Genomic DNA, 22,500 nt, shown 5'->3' with positions numbered 1-22,500 from the left:
GGTAGTGAGGGAGGTGGTGGTGGTGAGGGAGGTGGTGGTGGTGAGGGAGGTGGTGGTAGTGAGGGAGGTGGTGGTGGTGAGGGAGGTGGTGGTGGTGAGGGAGGTGGTGGTAGTGAGGGAGGCGGTGGTAGTGAGGGAGGCGGTGGTAGTGAGGGAGGTGGTGGTAGTGAGGGAGGTGGTGGTAGTGAGGGAGGTGGTGGTAGTGAGGGAGGTGGTGGTAGTGAGGGAGGTGGTGGTGGTGAGGGAGGTGGTGGTAGTGAGGGAGGTGGTGGTAGTGAGGGAGGTGGTGGTAGTGAGGGAGGTGGTGGTAGTGAGGGAGGCGGTGGTAGTGAGGGAGGTGGTGGTGGTGAGGAAGGTGGTGGTATGGGAGGTGGTGGTGGTGGTGAGGGAGGTGGTGGTGGTGAGGGAGGTGGTGGTATGGGAGGTGGTGGTGGTGGTGAGGGAGGTGGTGGTGGTGAGGGAGGTGGTGGTATGGGAGGTGGTGGTATGGGGGGTGGTGGTGGTGAGCGAGGTGCCTGATGGGAGGTGGCGAGGCTGAGGGGTTCAGTAGAGTCTCTCTCTCCCTGTCCCTCAGTCTCCCCTGAGGCACGCCGCCTGCCTGTCTCTGTCTCCCCTGAGATGAGGACATAAAAAAAAACACAAAAATGCAGCATCTGTTCACCTCCATCCACCTGCGGCTCTTCAGCCCACCCCGGCCCCCTCCCCCCCGGTGGGGGAGGCGCGCACGGCTGTGTCGATAATGGCCTGATTACACCGCGCAGGCTGTTTAAAACACAACACAAAACCCTTTATAGCGCTGGGATGTCGCTGTTTTGCCTAATGAGGTCCGTACGACCGAGAGGACGAGTGTGTGACTGTATGACTGTACGACTGTATGAGTACGAGTGTGTGAGTGTGTGAGTACAAGTGTGTTTGGTTAGTGCCAGAGTGCGTCCATCTAAAGCACTCTGAGCGCGCCGTGTGCCAGGAATGCGTGACAGGCCGAGGAAGGAGAGTGCTACGTCGCTGCATTCAAAGTGTTTCTGCGTTTTATTATCGGCTGCATATAAATCAGCCTCCCTCGGCGAAGCAGCTGAGCTCCTGCGGACGCTCTTTCCGGATAGCAGGGTTTTTGATTTTTTTTTTTGCAAAAATTCCCTGCCGGGGTAAATTGCTAATCCATCATGATATCAAAGCGCTCGGCGGACACCCGCGGCGTCCCGCTCACGGAGGCGCTCGATGAAAAACCAAGATGAGGCAATCCGTCTTCCGCTAATATTCACCTGTGAATATTCAACAGAGCCAGTTGTAATCAGAGGTGGGGTGATTGCCAACCCCCCCCCCCCCCCTCCCCCCCACCCAAACCTCTTATCCCGGAAATCAATGGCCTTAGATCGTAAAGATGCAAGAGCCACCTGCGGACCTTAGAACCTGCAGCGATGGATCTCACGCACTACAAAGCCCCCTCCCTCACAGGCCCTGGGGCGATGTAAACGTACTTAGCTCACACAAGCTGATCTTGGTCAATAAGACTCAAGAGTTGGCAAAGTAAGTGCACTGTTCTAAAACTTTACTCTGGGGATCGGTGTAGAGGTAACAGATAAGTAGATCAACGGGCCTTGATAATCCAGATGAAAAGACGGCTTGCGTTTGTAAATCACAGTTTATAGAGGAGGCGACGACGGAGGAGAAATCTGAGCAGAATCGAACACTGACCCCCCGGTGTTCAAATCTATTCTGATTTCACCTTGGATCCAACCTGGTGCTGGTTGTACTAATCTCTCTCCAGTCTGGCCCATCACAGTGGCTCTGCTGGATCCAGATCAGCCAGCCGTATTCTAATTGGCCGCTCATACGGTCCCGTTCTCCTGCCAAGGCATCGCATGCCCGGAGGTGCTCTCAGGAAATCCGATTTTCCAGGTGATTGCTACAATTCACATTTTCCACTTCCTTCCAAAGTAGATATTCTGTGACAAGCCAATCAGGCCGTTTGTCAATGATTAACAACAACAACAATGATGAAGTGGTAAACAACAATTTTTTGCTATACAGCCTCAGCAGCCTCTCAGCGTTTAGAACAGACATTAATTCGAGGCGTACGCTAAGCCACGGGAAAGCTCATTGGCTTCGCTAAAGAGCGGAACAGATCTCCTGACAGCCACTGCTTAAGCACGTAATAACAATCACAAGATCTCACGATTTCAATCGCAGCCCCCTTGTGGGGAGGCTGGTTCTCTTCGGGGCCGTGCGGGGCGCCAACACTCACACGGAGAGGGGCCTTCAAGACCACCAACTCAAACAGTGCACGAGAAAAGGGCACGTAACCCCCCCCCCTTAACACCCCAGAAACAAGATTGCGTTTGTCTAGGTGATGACGACGCCCATGGCGTTACAACCACTAGACCGCCCAGTCCCCGCCGCGGCCCTCTCTGATCCACACACTCAGATCTAGTCCTGGGGGGAGAGGGCGGCCCTCTCATAAATCCGCCGAGGACCCCGCCCGAGTGTCTCCAACCGTGCGAAGCGACTCCGCCAAACTCTCCCCCCCTGAAGGCTGAACAATGTGCTTTTCATTAGGCAGAGAACAAAGTGGTGTCCGCAGGTGCAGAGCAATGCTATCCCCCCCCCCCCCCTGCCACCAACACACGGAACCACTTGAGACTGAATCCCAGCGTGGGGCTGCACGTCATGCAGGCGCTGAAAGGCCGTGCCGACGGATGGGCGGTTTGCGTGTGACAAAGAGGAACCAGAGAAAGAGCAGTTTTGTTTTGCTTTTCTGTTCTCTCAGATGTCTCTTGTTTTAGCTGCTTTGTTTTTCAAATCAACACGACCATATAAAGTAGTCTGGGGCAGAGCAGCTTACATCCACACACCACTGTGCCCGGGAACGAAACCCCTTGATGACAACACAAGCCTGTTCCTAATGGGGATCGGCGTGGTGTCAGAGAGTGGCGCAGGACAGTGTAAACGTGTCCAGATGGAGTGTAAAGGCGGACATACTGTCGGTGCCCCGTGTAAAGAAACACATGGTGAGGTAATGTGAAGAACAGATACCCTGTCACGTGTCTGCTGAGGCGTCCAGCGAGGGGAGATGTTTGGGTCGGACGTTTCTATCTACTTTACGAGACACTTTTATATTAAATGACCTTCAGGGGATACTGAGAAAGGACATTTGGGGGGGGGGGTTAGACAGTGACTACGGTGGCATGTCAATAATAGGGCCAGCCCGAGCCCGAATATTCAAGTGTTTGTAAATCCGTTCGTACGGTACAGTTAAGTAATCTAACCTCAATTTAGTATTTGAAAGCATCGGTTCTTTGAATGAAAGGAAATATACGCTTTTTATTCAATGCATGTTTGCATCCCGCAGGTCAATGGTTAGGTCTAATGTCGCTAAATATCCCGGTAATATCCAAGGGAGGAATACGACTATATATGTAAGTGTGCAAGACATTTCTCGGCCCGAGAGCACTTTACAACAATGCTTCAGTTGAGGTGACAGTAGCCATCATCAAAGTGTCGTGGCCAAACATGGAATAACTTAATTATTAATTACAGATATGAACCTTAGGAGAACGCTATCGTAGCACTTTGATACATGCTGAACAGAATCAGCAAGACCGACAGACACAGACTTTAAAGTAAGTGGTTGTTTTAATGGTGGTCATATTTATTATATGTACTGGGGTTCTCCCCGGAATTTTGTTTTCCATTCTGGCGCTCACACTTGTTAGTTGCGTCCAAGAAATAAGAGTGTGGAAAGGGGGGGGGGGGGTAATGGTTTAAGAATGGTTCTAATAATGAACGAATTAAGCAGCTATTTCAATGTTTAAACATGGCCAAAAGATACCAAAAAGCCCTTCCTAATAATAATAAAGGGTTGGTAATCGAATATACATCAATTCATGTAACGTCGTTATGGCGACGAGTGCGGCTATGGTTTGGAGTATAAGCCGGCTTAATAATAATTATCTATCAATTAGTTAATGACCAAGCCTACTTAATCCCCATCTGGGTTTCTGTAAATAACACTTTGCATAGAGCTCAGTCTCATAAGCAACATGAACTGTGCTTACACTGTACACATTAATGTTCCACATCACAGCGTCCCGCTCTTATCACAGGAGCCAAGTATAAATCATTCTGGGATTGTTCAGAAGATTATGTTCACATAACATGTTAATGTATTGATACAGGATATATGCCGGCATGTTACAGGAAATGAGATTATGGCCATAGGTCGCAAAGAAGCGCACAATGGATGTATAGGGCTTATACATCGTAAAGCCACATCGCAATAACAGAGTATAAACTACCTCCATTCCATTCCCTCAAGCACCGAAACAGCATCAAAAGTGCAACAAGCAGTTCAAACCCACATGTATCTGGAAAAATTGATATTGAATGTACTTTCAGGAACGTTGCAATCAACGTGGTTTGCAGAAAGATTAAAATAGCTTTTCCTTCTGGCGGCTTGGTTGCTGGTCGATAAGGAGCAGGTAATGGTTGGACAGTGAATACAGAGACAGCTCATTAAGGGGTGAGATCTCCTGCCAGAGAGCATCTAAATGTAGCATGCAGACATATTGTATACCAGAACCTCTTGGCTTGGAGTCAAACACGTTAAACATTAGATTATCTAGTGCTAAATATTGTGCAGTGCTTGCCTCATATTTCATGCTCATAAAATGAAGGTTAAGAGGCCGTTATTTTCCATTCCCAGTGTTCCTGAGCTATTCACGATCCTTCTACACAGAACACACACTGGTGATTAGATTGTGTTCTGCGTTTAACATTACAGTCTATAAAATGAGGGTCAGAAGGCCATCGCTATTAAGTTCTGTATTCATGTTTTAATTTCATGTTCCAAATTCCAACGGCAGCTGCTACAAACTTCATGAAAAGGGGGAACAACCTTTCTTTTCTTCTGAACGTCTTATTAAATCTCCATTCCATGCCATTCCTGGGGCCAGATTTTGGGATGTTGGTGGTGAGGCCTGTGGTGGTGTTGAGGGTGGGGGTGGAAGTGCTAGAGATGATGGTTGTGGTCATGTGGTTGTTTCTGGTCATGTGGTGGAGGTGACGGTGATGGTCTTTGTCATGGGGTTGTTTGGGGTGATGATGGTCGAGATGATGATGCAAGTGGTGTTTCTCTTGGAAACCTATCATGGCATGTTGTCATGACGACAGCATCCATCACCACACTAAACCTCCACCATTATTAAAATACCTAACAGCCGCAACCTGGCACTTTATTATGACTAGTTAACTCACAAGTGCCGCTATGGGGCACGCTACCTAGCAACCAGAACTACAGGCATTGTACACAGCATGTTTTATGTGTGACAAATATCGTTTAATCATGCACCTGCTGTCACTCAGATTAGCAAAGGAGGAAAATACCAGAATGTGGCTCCATTTTGGTTGGTTTGTTCAATTGACTGTAGCGGATCGAACAAAACAAGCCTTTATCCTTTGGGGGGACTAGAATGTACCTGTAGGACTCTTTGAGCGAGATGCCCTAACCCGTACCTGCTAATTAATGGCATGAGTCAACAACAACAACAACAACACTTTCTGCTGCTTTGGATTAAAACATCTGCTTCGTGACTTAATATTATAAAATACAGATGTCATTACAGAGTATCAGCAGATGTTGTTTTTATTTGTTAAAGTTACATTGAAACAAACACTGCAGTACACAGCCGGTTCTCTCTGTCTCTGGTTAAGACATGTTTTCTGTTTGAGTTTGGTGAAAGAAAGAGGAGCTATGTGAACATCCCTGCTCCTTACAACACAAGACACAAACCCAAGCTAAATCTCCTCACTATTATCTCCACATTCCTCCCTGGAAAGATCTGCTGGCAGGCCTCCAGAAGGTGGAAGGTGGAGAGAGAGAGAGAGAGAGAGAGAGAGAGAGAGAGAGAGAGAGAGAGAGAGAGAGAGAGAGAGAGAGAGAGAGAGAGAGAGAGAGAGAGAGCGAGAGAGAGAGCGATGAGAGAAAGAGAGATCGAGAGATCGAGAGAGAGAGAGAGAGAGAGAGAGAGAGAGAGAGAGAGAGAGAGAGAGAGAGAGAGAGCGATGAGAGAAAGAGAGATCGAGAGATCGAGAGAGAGAGAGAGGGGAGATATTACCATGGGAAAACATATGAAGACGAGCCTGGAAAACATAAGCCTGCCCGCCCCCCTACTCTCAGGGCCTGGGGGTTAAAACGCCTCAGAGCTCCAGCTGAAAGATAGGGCGCTGCTGTTGTCTGTGGCGCATTAGACTGATATGAACTCTGCTCCACTCTCCATCCCCTCTCCCGCTCTGCCCGCCTCCCTCTCCCCGCGCTCTCCGGGCCTGCCAGGTGCGACTCGCTAACAGACAGCTGGCACAGAGGAGGGTCAGTCGGGCGCTCTGGAGCTTTCGATAGAACCAACCCCCCCCCCCCCTCCCCGACCGGGGCTGGGAAAGCAGGATTTATAGAGTCCATTAGATCTTTATGGGACACGTGTAAATCAAACCAGGACTGTTAGTTAAAAGCAGTCTCCGGACTGCGCCCGGCCTTTGTTGTTGTTCATTCTTCAGAGCGGTACGTAGTGCCAACGCTGGTCCGGACCCAGGCCTTTGAACGGGGCCCAGGAAGGAACCTGTTAAAGAAAGGGCGTCCCAGAGCGGGCTGGCGGGCGGGCCGGAGAGGGCCGCGCGCTCCGTGGTGTACTTTCCTTCCAGGGAGGGAGAAGTCCATTTCTATTAGGGGGTATCGATATAAACATCGACTCAGATGGGACGGGTGGAGGAGACAGCGAGCGGTGCCCATGTGTCACTCAGCGGCCCGCCGTCACATTACAAAGCAATCTGCCAGCGCGCCGATAGGCTGCCGCGATCGATAGCTTCCCCGATTACAATGCGAGCAGCGGGGGATACTTGGGGTTCGTTTGTTTGAAAACAACATCAAGCCACAAGACTGATAATTCTCTCAGAGCCTACAGACCTCCTCTCCACCTCCCCCCCATCTCTGCTCCCTCCTATGTACCCCCTCCACCTCTCTCTAGCTCCACCTCCACCCCTCCCTGCCTCAACCTCCACCCCTTTCCAACCCACCTCCACCAACACTCTCTCTACCCCCTCCTCCACCCCACTCTACCTCCACTACCACCCCTAACCACCCTCTTCCTCAACCGCCAATCCTTTCTTTCCGCACCTCTCTAAACCTCAGCCCCTCTCTTCCTCCACCTCTCTCTGCGTACACCTCCAACCCACTCTACCCCCATCCTCCAGCCCTCTCTGATTCCTCCTCCCCTCTCTAACCCCTCCTCCACCCCTCTGTACCTCGTTGCAACTCCACCTTCAACCCCTGACACTGTAGCTACACCAGGAGGAGGTTACGTGCACAAGCGTTGAGGAAGAGCCATGTGGCAGAGGGGAACCATGTGAGATCTGAAGTGAGTGAGTCATCAGACTCAAGCTGAGCCCTCTCTTTTTTTTTGCTATTTTTATGGACTAGAAGCCGAACCTGAATAGTTCAATATTAGGCTGAGCTCACAATAGGAAATATCCAAACCCCAACTGAATTAGCATGTGTCTTAACACAGCGAGAAATGAAAATGAGTAATACGTTTTGCCTTGTAAGCTTATTTCCACCATTGTATTAGTCACTTGTTATGACAGAGTAGGGTCTTACAGAGCCTGCGTATTCCTTACTCACATCCATGTCCAATAAACGATAAACTGCTTTTCAGCTGAAGAAATGTTGTGATGGTGTTAGCTCGCGCCGACGCCAGAAGGCATCACATCTGAGCTTTTAATACCGATCTTTGGTTAAAGCCTACAACTGGTTGACACACAGCCAGCGAGCTAACATGTTGGGTTACTTTGCATGATCCTATCAAATCCTGTCAGATCAAATCACCTTTCCGGCTGTGTTTGGTCGATTGGTAATATCCTGTTGGACTTGGAATACGTCATAGTGTGCAAGATGATAAGGGGATGAAGATGAGCTCCAAAGGCCTTTTGGCAGTGACGCCAGCCGCTAACTTTTGATTTAGCTGAAAGAGTAATACAACACTTTTCGAAGCAAGTAAGAAATTGCTTGTTGAAGAAATGAATTAAGCTGAAAGGTTTGGAATGGAATTAGAAGAACAAGCCTGAATAAAAAACGCAATAAACATCGGATGGCAGCCACACAAAATGGCAAAGCTCACATCTGAAAGAGGTTTGAAGGATGGAACACAGAGTCGTTTAAGCAAATAGAAACACGCCCACTCTGAACACACAACTATCCTTGCGTGTGCGTACCGAAGGCTTAGATACAGGCATTAGCAGTGACCTTGTATCTGATACCGCCCACTGACTGCCAGTATTAATTCAGTGTCTGTGCTGTAACCGACCGCAGTTTAAATCCTTTATCAGACCATGTGAAGAGAACTGGTTGCTAGGCATAAAAAACAGGGCCGCTGTTGGTTTTCACGCAGACCAGCGGATGTTCAATCCTCTCCCATCACATTCACGAAGAGAAGATGAAGGGACTCGCTGCTGGGTCGGGCTTTGGTTTAACTGATATAAAAACACCTTTACAGTGGACTTTACATATTGGGAGGCTGATCTATCCATCTTACAATGGAATATACCGTCCTCCTTGTGATATCACTATAGGGTCGATTTGAGCCTAGTAGTGGCCAATGAGAATCACACCTGGTGGTGAAATAGGGGGCCTCTAAGCCTCGGCTACGGATTGGGGGTTAGCATGCAGGGAAGACTTGGACAAACTGGGAGGAAAAACAGGGAATGCAGCGGCTGGTACATGTTTTCTGATCCCCAGAGGCTAACAAACAGATTGAGTCCCTCGATCAGTGGAGAACAAGATCGCACAAAGACCTGGCAAGAGGATTAATAACACCTTAACACCTTGCACGCCTGCAGGAAGGCATGGCCCTGAATAGGTATTATTTTTAGCTTTAACACAAGGGATATAATCTCCTCAAAAGCACAATTTCAGGCGTACATTGTCAAACAAGAATTATATTTAGAATACCAATTAATGAACTTATTTCTACAGAGGATGCCTATAAACCGCTTACAATTATAGATACATACCCCCTCAAGACCCACTATATTGTATTTTGGCACCGAAATGGTGGAACAAGCTCCCTGCCGAATTCAGAACCAGCATCCGCAAGAGACTCAAGACTCACTTGTTCAGAGTTCACCTGGACTCTGCATAGCCTCCTCCCCTACCCCCCCACCTTCTCCTCCCTTACCCTCCTAAAAACACCTCTCTTACGCACTAATTGTATGTTGTACGTCCTAGCACTTAATGTACGCACTTATTGTATGTTGAACGTCCTGGCACTTTAATATAGTACTCTTGTGTAGCGTCTTATCCTAGCTATCTTTGTTGTATACGGGGAATGGGTTTACCTAGAAATTGTAAGTGCTCTGCACTTATTTCTAGGAGTATCTTTACCGCAACGACATCGATATATTGTTTTGCTCTCCTCTGACAAAATGGATAAAAGCATCTGCTATATCTCCTAAATGTAAATTTAAATGCAAATACTAGAACTAAAAACACAGTTTCTCTTATCTCTTACAACTTAAACATAAAGTTCAATAGAAACATGTAACTGTTCCAACGCAGTGCTTGAAAAGACACACCATCACTGACTTGTTGCGTAAGACAAATGGAAAAGTTTCGGTGATCACATCCTATAGGATTATTTTGTGAAAAAGTGAGCATTAATGTTTACAGTGCCCCCGGTGCATATGAGTCCATCTGACCTCACCGTCATTGATAATGCTTTATCCTTTTGCTGGGAGTGTGCAGATGGAAACTAGCTTCAGCTTAGCTCCTAAATCAAACTCAGCTCAGATTTCTTTACTTCTTTATGTTTTACAGAGGAAAATAAAAACTTTAAAACTGTTGAACGTGCCTTTTGGTCGATACATTCGCATAAATAAAAAACAGCTTGGTTGGCTTCAATTTCTTAATGTTAAAAGTTGTGCTAAGGCAACTGCCCTCATGATATTAAACTGCCCTCATGATAGTTCAACCGCCCTCACGCTTAAGCAAATGCTAAACCAACTGTACTGGTGCCAAATCCTCTGCTAAAGCATGCTTAAGCAAACCCTCTTAAAGAAGCCACCAATGCCCTGGCGCGAAACCGAACATTCTAGCACTAAAACCTACTGCTAAAACAACTATGCTAACGCTAAACCAAACACCCTCAAGCTAAACCCACTTCCCATGAAGATGATAAACAAGGAGGAGCTCAAAGCTTACACTTTCAATAATATACTTTATTAGATCGAAGACGGTGGATCAAAGTAGGAAACAGAAAAGCACAGAACAACATGATTATACACCAGTTATTTAATAGCGCTGCTGGTGGATTGCGTTGGCTATTTAAATAGCGTCTATACGCTGTGACAGATATAAGCATTAGGATGAAGCAGGAAAGGGTACGGAGATTGACAGCGACAGTAGGAGATTGAACACAGTGTGTGTGTGTGTGTGTGTGTGAGAGAGAGTGAGTGAGAGGTGATTGCTTGCTGTTAATCCAGTATCAGCTTTCCTCAGTGTGGAGGCTTCCCAGTGCATTACTCATTATCTGTGGAAAAGTCTGTTAAATACAGATTAGCAGGAAGGGGAGGGCATGGGGGGCTGCACTGCCCAACTTTCTCATGGCACTCAAACTATTTGGCCTTGTCCCCATATGTCCCCGGCCGCTGTGCGTGTGCGTGCGTGTGTGCGTGTTTGCGTGTGCGCGTGTGTGTGTGTGTGTGTGTGTGTGTGTGTGTGTGGTTTCTCCTTACGTCAAAGATCTCTTCCTGTGACTGTAATTCTGTGTCTGCACACATGTTAGTGTCTGGCCGTAAAGTCTGAGTGTCATGCGTGCATGGTTGCGTGCATGTGTCTGTGAGTTGTATGATTGTATGTGTATGAAGGTGCTTGTGTGCGTGTCCATGTGTGTGTGTGTGTGTGTGTGTGTGTGTGTGTGTGTGTTTCCGTCTTATCCAGCTGTCTTACATATTTATTTCTGGTTTGGTTTCCAGCAGTCTTTAAAGGGACCTCATTCCTGCTGCACCTCACATGGCCTGAGCAGCTTCTACACCCTCATCTGCCTCATTTCATTCATTTCATTTCATTTCTGGTTTGCACTAGGATAGAAACCCTATCCTAGTGCACTTCACACAGCCTTGAGGCTTCTACAGGAATCCCATTCACTCGTCCTAGTTCATTCATCTGCTCAGTATTTATTTATTCCCTCATTTGTTAGTTTGTTTATTCATTTATTTTCTTCTGATTGATGACTACGCCGAACTGAAAAGCTTGACATGGCACATTGGCCCGTCACTTCCTACAGTTGGGGGGAGATCAAATCGATTTCCCTTGCATTCCTAAGTGCAGACTGGGAGAGCAGCACGGGCCGTGTTAAAGGAGATCCCGGCTCACCAGGACTGCGCTCGATGCCGTGTTCGGATCCGGTCCATGGGCTGTATAACCTGTGGTGTTCAATCCGGGGGTCACGACCCATCCTTAGGATGCAGGGGGGGAATCAGGGGGGCTAACAGGTGGGCCGGCACCAAGTGGTCAACCTTCAGGCCCTGTCTGTTACCCTTGACCAGGGGCGGGTTTGCACACCGAATAGGGTCACACCGTATTGACGATCGATACACATGGAGAAATGTTATCTGACTTTTTGGACTCATTTTGGACATGGTAATGAGAATGGATTGCTTATTTCACTGCACAGAATATGGAGTAGGTTCAGGGCCGAAAAGCACCCCCACAGGTGTGTCTCAGCAGGGAGGAGTTTGGGACTCACTGCCATGTACTGCATCTCAATATCGGAACTCCAACAAAGCATCCCATAATACGCTTCATTAGTCTTACTGCTTTACTTTATGAAGAGTACACATATGCTTTACTGAGAAGCCATCTGTCTGACTAATTAGAAAAGCGCATGCTGGTGCTGTCACCGGCAAAACGTACAGCACAACACTGCATACGGTGGACCGGGTTGGACTCTGCTGCAGTTGAACAACAACAAGAACAACAACGTCCGTCTCTGAAGTGCAGGTCCCTCCTGTGAGACTCCTCCCAGCAAGACAACTGCCACGGGAGAATCCTCTCCGAGGACAACGTGATAACCTCTGACTGACTGACTCCATTCATCCGGCTCTCACAGGGCGACCCCAGCAGGTAGCGTTACCCAGCACTTAACACTCTGGGTCTCTGCGAACACTTCCTATGTTTCACCCAGCTTCAATGGGAGAGGGAGTCGCGACCGCAGGGGCATCGGACTTAATGCATTTTTTATCACAGTCATCCATTAGCCAAACCATTAGTAGTGTTTGGTTATTCATACAAATCTAAATAACACTGCAGCGCATTGGAGTGTTATTATGACCGTAACTATCTTCCATTTTTAACAGCCTAACAACTTCAGATTTGAACTCTTGAACCTAACTTTGAACAATTTTAACTCTGAACAATTTTAACGGACTCAACCAACTAATGGCGCCTGAGGCCCCTGTTTAATTCAATGCACTGCGATGAGTTTCTTATGCGTCTGCACACGGATGGGAAACGTGTGTGTTTGTGTTTGTGTGTGTGTGTGTGTGTGTGTGTGTGTGTGTGTGTGTGTGTGTGTGTGTGTGTGTGTGTGTGTGTGTGTGTGTGTGTGTGTGTGTGTGTGTGTGTGTGTGACTCACCGTGCTGAAGCCAGGGAAGAGGCTGGCGGCGGCGGAGGCGGAGCTCATGGGAAAGGGGAGGAACTGCTTGAGGCCCCCCAGCGAGGGCTGGATCATGGGGTGGGAGGGTCGCATCAGCGCTGGCAGGAGACCGCTCTGACACGCGCTACCTGAAGCACAGAGAGAGACACACACGCACACATGTTAGCTTCAAGAACATCTCTCTACTTTATCTGTGCTTGATGACCATCGAGTCACTCAGTGGACGCTCACAGCGGTAGGAGAACCAAACCCTAACACCACTTGTAAACTGGTTACGAAACCTCTGATTGGCTGGTCCCAAGTCAACCTGTTGATTAAGCGTTGATGTGACACACCTGTTCCCTGCTTATTGAACCTGATTGAAGGGGCGTTTCCATGGGAGCCGGCAGCCCTGCATCCCCAGAAGGAAAACAACCTGAAGGCGTCTTGCAAAGGCAAGCTCAGGGGGTTTGCTTCCTTGGGCTGGAGCCTGTTATGGGCGCCTTGCTCAAGGAAGTCTACTGGTAAGGCTGCGGACATCGGGGATCGATCCCAGTACCTTTCATCATCCACCGCCTTTGTTATGTTAATAAATAACCCATACTGTATCACATACTGGTCTTGAAACAGCCACTACCAGATATGTAGCTTCTAGGCACGAATGTTCAGAGAAAACCTCCAGACAGCCAGTGGGAATACTATATATATATATATATATGGCGTTCTCTAGTCTAGAGTAATGGAGTTTTCAAAAACTGGAAAAGTCTCCTGGACTGAACGTCCCGTTCTTGTCATAACAAATAAATTCACTTGTCTGGATTGCTATATTGTGTACGTATGCGATTTAATGACTAAATCTCGACTTGTGCGAATCAAAACAAGACACAAAAAAAGAGAAAACAAATCCCACAGCTGACTAATCCCATCAGCAGAATGGAAATATGGCGTGTTTTCTATCCCCATACGCTGTTTGACTGCTTGTTGCAAATTTGTATATTTGATCAATCCGTGGCCATGTAATGGAAAGGGACTGCAGCCCCTTGTTTGTCATGCTGTGGTGGTGGTTGATTAGTACTACTGTCCCCGTCCCAACCAGAGACAGATGTCTCCACCCCGTACATGTGCACACAGAGGGGAAGGCACGCTCAGGGAAAGCGGGGGAAGGGAAGACATTGGTGCCCAGAGTAGAGGGTTGACAATGGCAATATGGAATGACACGACAAGGAAGTGCGCGTGGAGCCTTACAGCAGACTGAATTAAATATAGATGGGGAGACTACCGAGGCAAGAGTTATCCTCGTATGGTGCCTGTAGTACAGTGTCCTGTGTGTATTACAGTATGTACTTTAGTCGTTATAAAAGTTGAATGTATTAAAGTATTGTATGTAGACCATGTACCGCATTTATTACAGTATTTGTACAGTACAGTTAGCATTTGTATTACAGTTTATCAACTGTATAGAAATAAATATTGCCTGTAAATGTTATAAAGGGAAATTTGCATACTATCCCATAAATAATTTGATAATGTATTTCTAGCACTATATCTCCTTGCTTTTTTTTTTAACCAATATTTGATAGTTGTACCGGGATATTGGGGAAACATCCAGACAGCTTTTAACAATGGGTCCTTTCTTAAGCCAGTTAAAACAGATCTGGGCAGAAGTCCTCAAGAAACATTGAGAGCTTCCACCACTTACATTTCTCCAGCTCCAGCAATAATCCATGCGGAAATACCTGCGAGTGTTATTGGTTACCGACAGCTGATTGACTGGTGCGAGACAGCACCAAATGCAATGCAGAAAGTGTTAAATGTTGTCTGCAGCACCTTTTAATGACCTCTGCTGTGATGGTGGTCTGGAGTGATGGACTCACACTAAACATCTAGCAGGCACTCGAGAGAGAAATACATAATTTTGCTGGCTTTTGGTGAAAACTCTTGGCCCTGACCATTTTGAGAACCTCCTGTTTTGTAGTTTTGCAATGGAAATAAAAGTTGTTTGGATTGCGGTGAAAACTTTTCTCGGAGAAGACACTTAACTGGGATGAAAATTGCCACCTTGTGCGTCTCCCTGTTCCAGTGACGTTTTAATATTTTGTTTGTCTTATCCAAACAAGTGCTCTTTCACATTAAGAGCGTCGGCGGACATGCCTGCTGCTTGTGCTGCTGCACCTCGGATGATTCAGAGACAAGAATGGGGGCTCCGCTATGCGTTGCTCTAGTTAAAACCAAAAGTAAATACTTCACTTTTATTGTCGTATGAGAACGCCACGCCAGAAAAACATGCTTTATAAACCCAGGAATTGGAAACAGCACACGGCTGGCTTTAAACATGGGAGATTAAATTCAAAAAGGGAAAAAATAGAGACAGAGAACTAAAGCGGTCTTCGAAAACATTAAGAATTACAAAAGTCGTTTCGCAAACCTGTAATGAGAACCAGAGGGACATTTTTCTTTTTTTGTCTCGCTGCATATTTAACAAGCGAGCAACTCGGGGCCAGCAGGAACCTAAAGCTGGGCTAGATATGGTATTAAATCGTTGTTGAGAGGCATATAAATATGTTTTTTTCCTTCCCTTGGCAGCGGTAAAGACCAGATAACGAAAAACATTAAATGTTGTAAAAGAAATTAGAACAAGAGGAGGCCCCCAAAAACTCTCCATTCTTCTGTCTTCCCACTCTCTCAAATAGCTCTCTCGGTTCTCTGTCTTTCTAGCTCTCCATCCCGTCCCCTGCCCCTCTCTCCATCCATCACTCTGCGTCATCTGCCTCGACTCTCCCTCATTTTTCACCATCCCTCTCTCCCAATCCATCTATCTTTCTCTCTCTGTCATCCTTCCCCATCCCCTCCTCCCCTCCCTTTCCAGCCCTCCCCCTCTCTCCATGTCTCTCTCTCTCCATCCATCTCCCTCCCCCCCCTCCCAAGAGAGACGGTGCTCTCCCTCCCCCCCCCCCCCCCTCTTCCCTGCCCTTTCTCCATCCATCTAGCTCTCTCTCCCTCCCCCTCTCTCTCTCTCCCTCCCCCTCTCTCTCTCTCCCCCCCTTCTCTCTCTGTCAGCCGCAGAGCGACCATCTGTTGGAAAGAGCAGCGCCGCGGCGGCGGCGTCTCCCGGCGAGGCGCTGCCGCCCGATTGGCCCCGAGGAGAACATGTCCTCCAGGTGTCGAGGCGTCACACGCCAAAGGGCTCAACATGCCGCGTGACGCCACGCCGCAGGAGCTCGGGGGCCGGGCCAAGCCCCTCCCCCTTCCCCGCATCCACCCCCTGTGTCATCCAACCGAAGGACCCGGGCCAGTTCTTTTTAAAGACGTCAGGCCAGGAGGTGGACGGGGGGAGGGGGAGTGGAGGGGGTGTGGACGGGGAGATTAGTGCCGGTGCCATGCGTCAGGGGTGACGGATAGCGTGGAGCGAGATGTTCCGTGCTCAGTAATGCGGAGCGGTTTCAAGCGGGCTGGAAGCGGGCTGAACGGCGGTCTGATGGAGGGGGGGACGTGGCGGCGGTCGGGGGGGGCGCGTTTTTCGATTCTTTGCCCCAGGAATGTCTGCTCGTTTTTTCAGATGTATTTTCTGTGTTATAACTGTTGGACCTCCGTCAATGACACCAGGCCGCCCTGTACCCCTGCCTTCACCTCACGCCATGTCGGCAGCCACTTTAAAAGTGGGCCCTGGGGCTCCGTGCAGGGGCCCTTTGAACTGTCACGATTTTGAAATAAAGGTGATTCATCTCGTGCTGGCTGCGATCGCTCAGAGAACATGTCCCCCGGACGTGTCCGAACACAGGGGAACATTCCAGCAGCGTCGCCCGAAAATGGGCCCCTCACAAAACATAATCAGTCGAAAGTTTGCCCCTGGCTCCTAACCTGATCTTTTCAGAAATCGGGTGTTAGCTTTAGTTCTATTCTGTCCAAAAAGGCCCCCTGGATTTGAACCTTCTTTCATTAATAATAGGCCCCTGGCTCTGGACCGAAGGGCCTCAGGGTAGGCCGAACATCCGACCAGATATCATAGCGATGTCGTAGCGGCCATCGTGGCTACAATAACTTTCAAAGGGGCCGATAAGATGGGCGTCCACGATCACAAGCCTGCACAATAATAGACCACCCGAATGAACTCCGTGCAGAAACACGCTGAGCTCGGAGCACTGGAATCCATGAAGTCATTAGGCAGCAACCCACGAGCCAGACAGATATTCCCTTTCTCTCTAACCCAAACCAGAAGGGTCAATAGGTCAGGAGGGGGGGGGGGGGGGGGGGGTTGAAGCCTGCCCTCGGGGGAGTTGTCCTTCCCGCTTGCTCTTGCTCTTCGTTTCTCAGAGCACACTTCAGACAAGTTGGGATAATTGATTCTTAAGCGACTGCAGATCCCCAGCAATAAACAAATCAATATCGCCTCTCGGGAAATTTGGCTTGGATATTCTCTGAAATTCACTTGTCAATGTCAATAATCACAGATGTTTTTACAAATTTAGTCAGTTCATGTCGTAGAAAATGTATATTCTGTTATATTTACGTGCTACATATCTCTAATCTTGATCAAATTGTTACTACTACGAAAGTACTGATATTAATTTCAAGGTGGAGTGCGTTGTTCCAGTACAACATCACGTTCAGAAAAACGACCAAAGGACTGGAGGGCTGTGCTTTAAAGAGGGCCAGACTTCTGGCTGATGAAAGGAGGTTTGGTCCGCAGCAGAGAACCGCTGAGAAGAGCACTCCCAACAGCAGGGGAGACGTGTATGGCCTGGAGGCATTCGGGTTCTAAGGTTTTCAAACCAGCGTCTCTGGCACACGTTTTCCTTATCAACGTTATGGAGGCCGTTCCCTGCCCTATGGGCAGCAAGACAGATGTAAGTAAACCGTCAAATGTAGACCAAGTTGTAACATAAAAGCAAAGGGCAACAGACATAAGAGGTTTCTTATCGCAGGGAGATCTAAACACTTCTTGTAACAGTCTTGCTTGCTACCCCCCCCACTTCTGCTTACACTGCTCTGAATTGAGATTGAATGTGTGAACTTCCTTTGTCACCTGGATTGGAAGAAGTGGGAGATTTGCTTACACTTATTGTTTGTTTATAACGCAAAATCCTGCCAGTTTGGGAATGTCCCAGAAGTCTACATAGACAAAAAACTGAATTCCCCTAATTCTGTAGGCCAAATCGAATTCAGCTGCAGCGCAATCATGTGACTATTGGTAATTATCTTTCAATTGAAAGTTCACTCTCAAAACAAAGACCCAGGGGGAGCAATAGAGTTGTAAATGATCTCTGGAACACCTCTGGCAGCCGTTCCATATCGCTCTGTGTAAGCAACGCTTAATGCTTCCCTACGCAAACATTACTCAATAAGTCATATGTAACGACACAGACAGCAAACTCTCCCTGAATATTCTAGCCGTTTTCATGTCCTACTTTTATCCTTTCGACAAGAAAAAATATGTAAATATAGGCCTATATCAATTTCTTGGCTGCGACCCCTTTTTTCTTTTACTTCTGAGGCGCTGCTTTGAGGACGAGAGAGAGACGGGCAGAGAGCGAGGGAGAGAGTAAAAGCCATGTTTGGAATGTGAATTATTAATCACTTTCCCCAGCTCTCTATGCACCACCAGCTCTCTTGCACGCCCCCCCCCCCCCCCCCGCCTGCCCCCCAGCCCCCCAGCCCAGTCCTCAGATAAGATGTGTCCGGAAAGGCTGGGATCCTGAGCAGCTGGACCGGACCGCCGGCTGGGGCATATTGAAAACTGAGGAAAAATGACATTTGAAGAAAAAAACAATGATGGTCGTCTCATCTCCCTGGGCAAATATAAATCCAATTATGTGATAAACTTGAGTTCAACGGAGGGAAAAAAGAAGGCTATTTGGTATGCTGATGACAAGCCAGATGCACTTAAGGCGGACGGGTTTTGCGGGGGGGGGGGCTTTGGCTAATTGTGTTCGCTGACCCTCCGCTAGTACCGGGAGGAGAAGAAGGGTTGAGAAATCCCGTGGCTCCAGATAAAACACGTCAAAATAAAAGCTGTTCAAAGGGTGTGTGCTGATTGTGTGACATGCATAGATTTACAAAGCATTTCCAATTAATCTGTCTGAGAAGGGAGTATTTAAAAAGGGTATTTGAACGCATGCAGAAAATGTCACCAACGCTTGACACAATGCTTGGAGTTTCCCCACTCCCCCCTACTCAACACACAAACACCAATGTTTCCCCCAGCACTGTATGGTTAAGGTCGGCCGACTTAACAACAGTAGGGCCCCGCCTTGACTACATTACCAATGTATAAAAAAAAATGATTCATAAAAAATATAAATAAAATTGTTATCATTATTTTTTAATTATTTTGCAATAACACAGTACAAAACTCTCGTAGGGAAAGAAAACATACTTCCATCAAGTACAATAAATAAAGATAAATAATGCATCTGTAATATTGTTCAATACAATAGTCGTGCCACAAAGCTTTTTGAATGGAACTCAATGCGGGCACACACGCACACACACACAGGCATCGCTTTGCACACACACTTAACCAGCGTGCCCTCGGTGCAATAATAAAAACAGCTGTGAAAATGATCCAAGCTCCCGGGCTCCTGGTCTGTAAAGTGAGGTTAACCAGTAACACCGCTGCTATACTCAACCCCAAGCCCCGCGACACCCCCATCCGCAGGGACACATACACACACATGAACCCCCCCCCTGCCCACCACCAACATAAAAAATGAAATAAATAAATGAATTAAACGCCAAACAGATAAATGAATTAATGAATTATTAAAATAATAATGGCTTGTTGTTAGGGCTGTGCACTGGGGACTGTGAGTGGTTTGGTGTGTGTGTGTGTGTGTGTGTGTGTGTGTGTGCGTCCTTTCTGTGTTTTATCTACAACAGGAGGAGCATTCCATTACGGTCTTATTGGTTTTGATCTATTTTCAGCTGTTAATTCATAACATCTCCGAGGAAGAGAGAGGGACGGGAGCCGGTGATGTGGGGTGGGGGGTAGGGGGGGCTCTAGTTAACCTGCGTGCTCCTGTGATTTAATTGTGATTCAATCATTTGAAAGGAAAAAGACTGAACTTCCAGCAGTGGTGCTGTGGATCGGTCTCCCAGCAGTGGTGCTGTGGATCGGTCTCCCAGCAGTGTGTCCCTGCGTTGTTTCACCCGTCCTGTCCCCACCAGCCCTCACCTTCCCACCGTTCTCCATTCCATATAATTCCAACCAAAATCACAGAAATAAAGCCCACGTGTTTTTTTCTTCTCTCTTTTCTTGTCACTGTTTCCTGTTTATTTCGGCGGTAAATGTCCCGTCTCTGGAAAATGTCTTCCTTTGCTAATCCTTTCCCTAACGCACAACTTCTGGTGAAAGAGAGGGGTAGTTGCGGTAGTTGCAAAATATTCCGCTCCCCAAGTCCGTTGTGATTACCGCCGGAGCGCGTAGTGGCCGGGTGGCGTGCACTCATGGTTTCCTCCGCTGTGAGAGAAGTGCGCTTCACAGCGGTAGTCTGGCTGCCTGGAGAGCGGCCCGCAACGCCACGGCTCTGCTTCGCTCTCCTTCCAGAAGCCCTGGGAAGACTCACACCGGAGTTGGGGCCACCCAACACCAGCTTCCCCTCCTCTAGCAACACCACCTCCTCCCCCACAAGCACAACCTCCACCACCACAACCTCCACCACAACCAACACCACCACAACCAACACCACCTGTGGTGTTGGTTGTGGCCTCCTCCGTCACAACCTCCTCCGTCACCACAACCACAACCTCCTCCTCCGTCACCGCAACCTCAACCCCCACCTACACAACCTCCTCCGTCACCACAACCTCCTCCGTCACCACAACCACAACCTCCTCCTCCGTCACCGCAACCTCCATCACCACCAACTCCTCCTCCTCCACTACCACCATCCTACACCTTATTGCTTGTTTAATTCTGTTAGATATTGCGTCTGCTCTGACACATACTTGTAGTGCACACGTATTTACTCTCAAACATGGGAACAAATATACACTCAGATACACTACAGATGCCAGCACCCACATACAAACACCTTCACACAGGCACGCACACACGGACACACACACAGATAAGTCCACGCTTACACGACGCCACAGTCAGAGACAACTATAGACACACACACACACACACGCAGGAGACACTCACATGCAGACACAACCATAAACACACTCACACACACAAACTGGAAACTCTCACACCAACACAGACACACATGCAGCTACGACAGTGAGACACACACACACACATACAAAAACACACACACACGCGCACATCCACACACACACATACAGTTCCACCCAGCACTGAGAGAATCCTTAAATGACAAGCAACCGGAGATCACATTAAGCCCAACCGAACATAGAAGAGACTTCTACATTCTACAGAATCCCATCCTCTTCCTCCCCCTCCGCCCTCCTCTTCTCTCCTTCTCCTGTCCCTCCCCCCCCACCCCCCTCAGCTCCACTCCAGATGAGGGTGTAATTATTCCTGTGATGTGACTGTAAGCCATCCATGTGAAGAGTGCGTTAAGAGCAGCCACTCACGCATTCAGTCCGCCTTAAGATGGCCCAAATGCACGACACAACCCCCCCCCCCCCAAACCCCCTCGTCTCCTCTTCATCAGACTTAGGGGAGAGGCTCTCTCTCTCTCTTGCTTTTTCTGTCTCTTTCTGATCCAACTGTGATTCTTGAATCTCTCTCGCGGCCTCTCTGTCTCTATCTCTGTCTGGCTCCCTTTCTACCTTTCTCTCCCTCCCTTACTGTCTCCCATCTCCCCCCTTCTCTGTCTCTTTCTCCCTGTCCCCTCCTCCCTCCCCCTCTCTCCTGTCTCCTCCGCCTCTCGCTGTCTTTCTCCCTCACTCTGCGAGTGGTCTGTTCTTTTCTTTTCACAGACTATTCACAGACATTTTCAGAGTGCCTTTTCTTTCCTCTCACTTGACCTACCTTTCTGAATTGCGCCACACTTAAGCCCCTCCCCCCTCCATATACGTATCTGTGTTTGTATATCTATCTGCATCCATCCTCTAGAGATCTGTAGATGAGCTCATGGTAGCCGGGTCACAGCCAGGGCCGACGCAGGTTAGCTCGCGATCTCGAGAAAGGGAATTGAGTCTAATAGGGAGCGTATGGTATGATTTTGTGTGTTTTTGTTGAGTAGGTGATGAGTGTTTGTGTGTGCAGGGTGTTTGTTCGGATAAGTGTGTTGGGGTAAGTGTGTGGTGCGTGTGTATGCTTGTGAGTATACGTGTGTGTGCCTGTGTTGGTGTACATGTTTGTGTTGATATGTGTGCGTAATGTGTGTAGTGGAATGTGTGTGCATTGTGCTGAATGTGTTGTGTGTAGGTTCATTTGTTTGTGTCATCACCCATTCAGATCCACTCAGTACGTGTCTTTCTGTGTTTGTGTGTGTGTCTACCTTAACAGCAACCTGTCCATCAGCGAGTGCCTTGCAGAAGCAACGCGCAAAACAAACAGCTCAGTACCCGTCCACATAGAGCAGAGGCCATCTGACCGCGCACGCATGATGACACCATGAATAAATCAACAGCGTGCATGTAGAAGATACACACTCATAAACACAAACATACACAAACACACATATATCAATATAAACAAAAATAATCTGATAGTGTATTTGTCAGTGCACACATACGCAGACATTAATTCACACACATACGCAAGCGCACAGGCACACACACACACACACACACAAACACACCAACAAAAACACACACACACACACAAATAAACACACAAACAGGATTGTTTTCGGAGTAATAGAAAACCCACTCTCCCATGCATTTTCACTTCTTATATGTAAAGAG

At 48.0% G+C, this 22,500-nt stretch overlaps 1 protein-coding gene across 1 annotated transcript in view; it reads right to left on the bottom strand.

The window, feature by feature from the left end:
• znf385d (zinc finger protein 385D) overlaps positions 1-22,500 on the bottom strand; it is a 60,596-nt gene that overhangs the window by 37,253 nt on the left and 843 nt on the right. The window contains exon 2 of the mRNA XM_030370875.1: positions 12,679-12,827. Within this exon, the coding sequence (XP_030226735.1) occupies positions 12,679-12,827 (149 nt within the window). The remainder of the gene's footprint in view (positions 1-12,678; positions 12,828-22,500) is intronic.

The sequence above is a fragment of the Gadus morhua genome, chromosome 11 (genome assembly GCF_902167405.1).
Source record: "Gadus morhua chromosome 11, gadMor3.0, whole genome shotgun sequence".
NCBI lineage: Eukaryota > Metazoa > Chordata > Actinopteri > Gadiformes > Gadidae > Gadus > Gadus morhua.
This window is presented reverse-complemented; position numbering and strand designations above follow the sequence as displayed.